This window comes from Trypanosoma rangeli (assembly GCF_003719475.1).
Source record: "Trypanosoma rangeli strain AM80 chromosome Unknown Tra_15.4_contig_01003, whole genome shotgun sequence".
NCBI classification, from domain to species: domain Eukaryota; phylum Euglenozoa; class Kinetoplastea; order Trypanosomatida; family Trypanosomatidae; genus Trypanosoma; species Trypanosoma rangeli.
The window spans coordinates 1-2,219 of NW_021706749.1; the positions used below are offsets into that span (position 1 = coordinate 1).

A 2,219-nucleotide genomic window follows, 5' to 3' on the forward strand; every position below is an offset into this window, starting at 1 on the left:
GCACACGGACACGCACTGCCCTCTTGCGCTGCTGGGTGCGTGGGGCAAAAACATCTGCCGGTGCATTTTTTAAAATTATTATTATTTTGGGGGGAACTGCGGGAATTTATTACTTTTCATCTGCGGTATCTCTTCTTTTGTGTCTCGGGCGATAGTCACCGCTGCTGCCTGAGCTCCGGTGCCGCGGCCGCCACCTTGCGGAATTGCGCTGCCTTTAACTCCCTCTTCCCTCTCTCTACCGGCACGCCCCCGTTCCGTTATGGCATTGCCTCGCGTCTCTCCCACACACCCACACACGCAGAAGGAAGGAGACCAAACACCACTCGCTGCTGTGCGCGCTGAAGGCTCTGCAGTCACCACCGGCAACACACACATACACACACAACCGTCGCGGCCTGAGCGGATCCACCGCAAGGAGGAAAGGGAGAGAGAGGGAGAGGGAGAGTGAGAGCAGCGACGGCCCAACATGCCCCGGCACGTGTTTTTGTCTTCCGCGGTGCTGCTGCTGTTCCTCTTTGTGCCATTGCTGGCGCGCGGCAGCAGTGAAGCTGCCAGCGCTGAAGGGACGGAGTCGAAGGAGGTTGAGCTCTTCAAACCGAGGGAGGATGTGGTGCCCGCTGATGGGGAAGAGGAGGGAATAAAAGCACGCTACAAGAGCGCTTCCTCATTCCAAGGCAGTTCCCTCGTTGAGGCAGATGGTGTGATGGTTGCACTTGCTCTGGCTGCCTACAACGATGATGGTAGCTACGGCACGTATACTGACATATGGGCAAAGTGGCACCCGTACGGAGACGGCAGTAAGATGCCAAAAGACGCTGCATCGGATAATCACTGGAAAACGCAACTTGTGACAAAACCGTCTGCCGAAGAGGGCCACCATTACGTAGTGCGCAGTCCCAAGGCTGTGGTGAGGGGAAATAAAATATTTGTTCTTGCGTCGAACTTCACCGTTATTACCAAGGTTGTTTCGGCGCCTGTAACTTTCTGGGGCCTTGATCTGATTGTTGGTGAGGTTCGGAAGACCGCAGAGAATGATGGGAAACAAGTCTCATGGAAGAAGACCAGCTTGCCGATGCAGCAGCATTTGTGGGAGAGGCTGGAGGCTGTTGATGGGTCCAGAGGCGTTGCAGTTGGGGGCAGTACGATTGTTTTCCCTCTTTTGGCAACAAAACGAGCCTACGAGGGAAACGAAGAAAAAAAAAAGAGACATAACCGCTTGCACCGTCATTTACTCCGACGACAATGGCGTGAGTTGGAAATTTCCTGCGCAAGCTGCGATCGCCAATGACTGCGCTTTCGCCAGGCTTCTCGAGTGGGAGGGGAAACTCCTCATGGTCACCGCGGCCCCTTCTTCTTCTTCTTCGTGGTGGCGCAAGGTGTACGAATCCGCTGACAATGGGAAGACATGGACAGAGGCCACCGGGCCACTCTCGCGCCTGCTGAGTGACGCACACGCACTACCGGATATCTATGGTTTTGTGGAGCTCATTACAGCAACCATTGAGGAGAAGACTGTGCTGCTGTGCACCCAGCTGGTGTTCATTCACAAAACAGAAGAAGGGGGCAACGCACCAAACGACACCCATAATGTAATTCACCTGTGGCTCTCTGATGGGGCTCGGATATATGATGTTGGGCCAATATCTGCTGATGCGGGATTTTTTCCCTTCAGCTCTTTGCTGCACACAAAAGATGGGTTGTTTGCCCTTTACTCGAAGAAAGGGGAGCATGAAATGCCACACCGTCTTTTTTTAAGGCCGCTCACGGAGCAGCTGCAGCACATCAAGACCGTATTGAGTAAATGGAAAGAAGTTGATGACAGGGTCTCAAAGCTTTGCGGCTCCACCACCACCGCTGCAATGAAGGATGGCGCAGAAGGTGCTGGCTGTGTCGGTCCTCTGCCAACGGCCGGGCTGATTGGATTTTTGTCTAACAATGCCAGCGATACTCACTGGAATGACGAGTACTTCGGGGTGGGCGCCACGGTGCCTACGGGGACGACGACGAAGGTTGAGAATGGCTTCCGGTTGGCAGGGCGTGGTGCACGGATTGCGTGGCCGGTGGGCAGACGGGAGGGTAATGCAGTGTGCAGTTATGTGGGTGAGGAGCTGACGCTTGTGGCCACGGTGACCATCAGCAAAGTTCCAACTGGCATCACCCCATTGCTGGGCGTGAACACGGTGGGTGGCCCCAACGGGAAGTATCTGGGGCTGTTGTAC

At 55.0% G+C, this 2,219-nt stretch overlaps 2 protein-coding genes across 2 annotated transcripts, besides 2 other annotated features; both read left to right on the forward strand.

The window, feature by feature from the left end:
- The first annotated feature begins 365 nt into the window (after positions 1-365).
- Positions 366-384: a microsatellite.
- Positions 385-415: 31 nt separating this feature from the next.
- Positions 416-451: a sequence feature (GA-rich).
- Positions 452-466: 15 nt separating this feature from the next.
- Positions 467-1,288, forward strand: TraAM80_10490 (trans-sialidase; the record flags this gene model as incomplete). The annotated part of the gene is made up of 1 exon (XM_029387106.1): positions 467-1,288. The coding sequence occupies one exon, from the start codon at positions 467-469 to the stop codon at positions 1,286-1,288; it is 822 nt and encodes a 273-aa protein (XP_029233052.1).
- Positions 1,289-1,331: 43 nt separating this feature from the next.
- Positions 1,332-2,219, forward strand: TraAM80_10491 (trans-sialidase; the record flags this gene model as incomplete). The annotated part of the gene is made up of 1 exon (XM_029387107.1): positions 1,332-2,219. A coding segment is annotated over one exon (888 nt), but the record flags the coding sequence as incomplete, so codon positions are not given.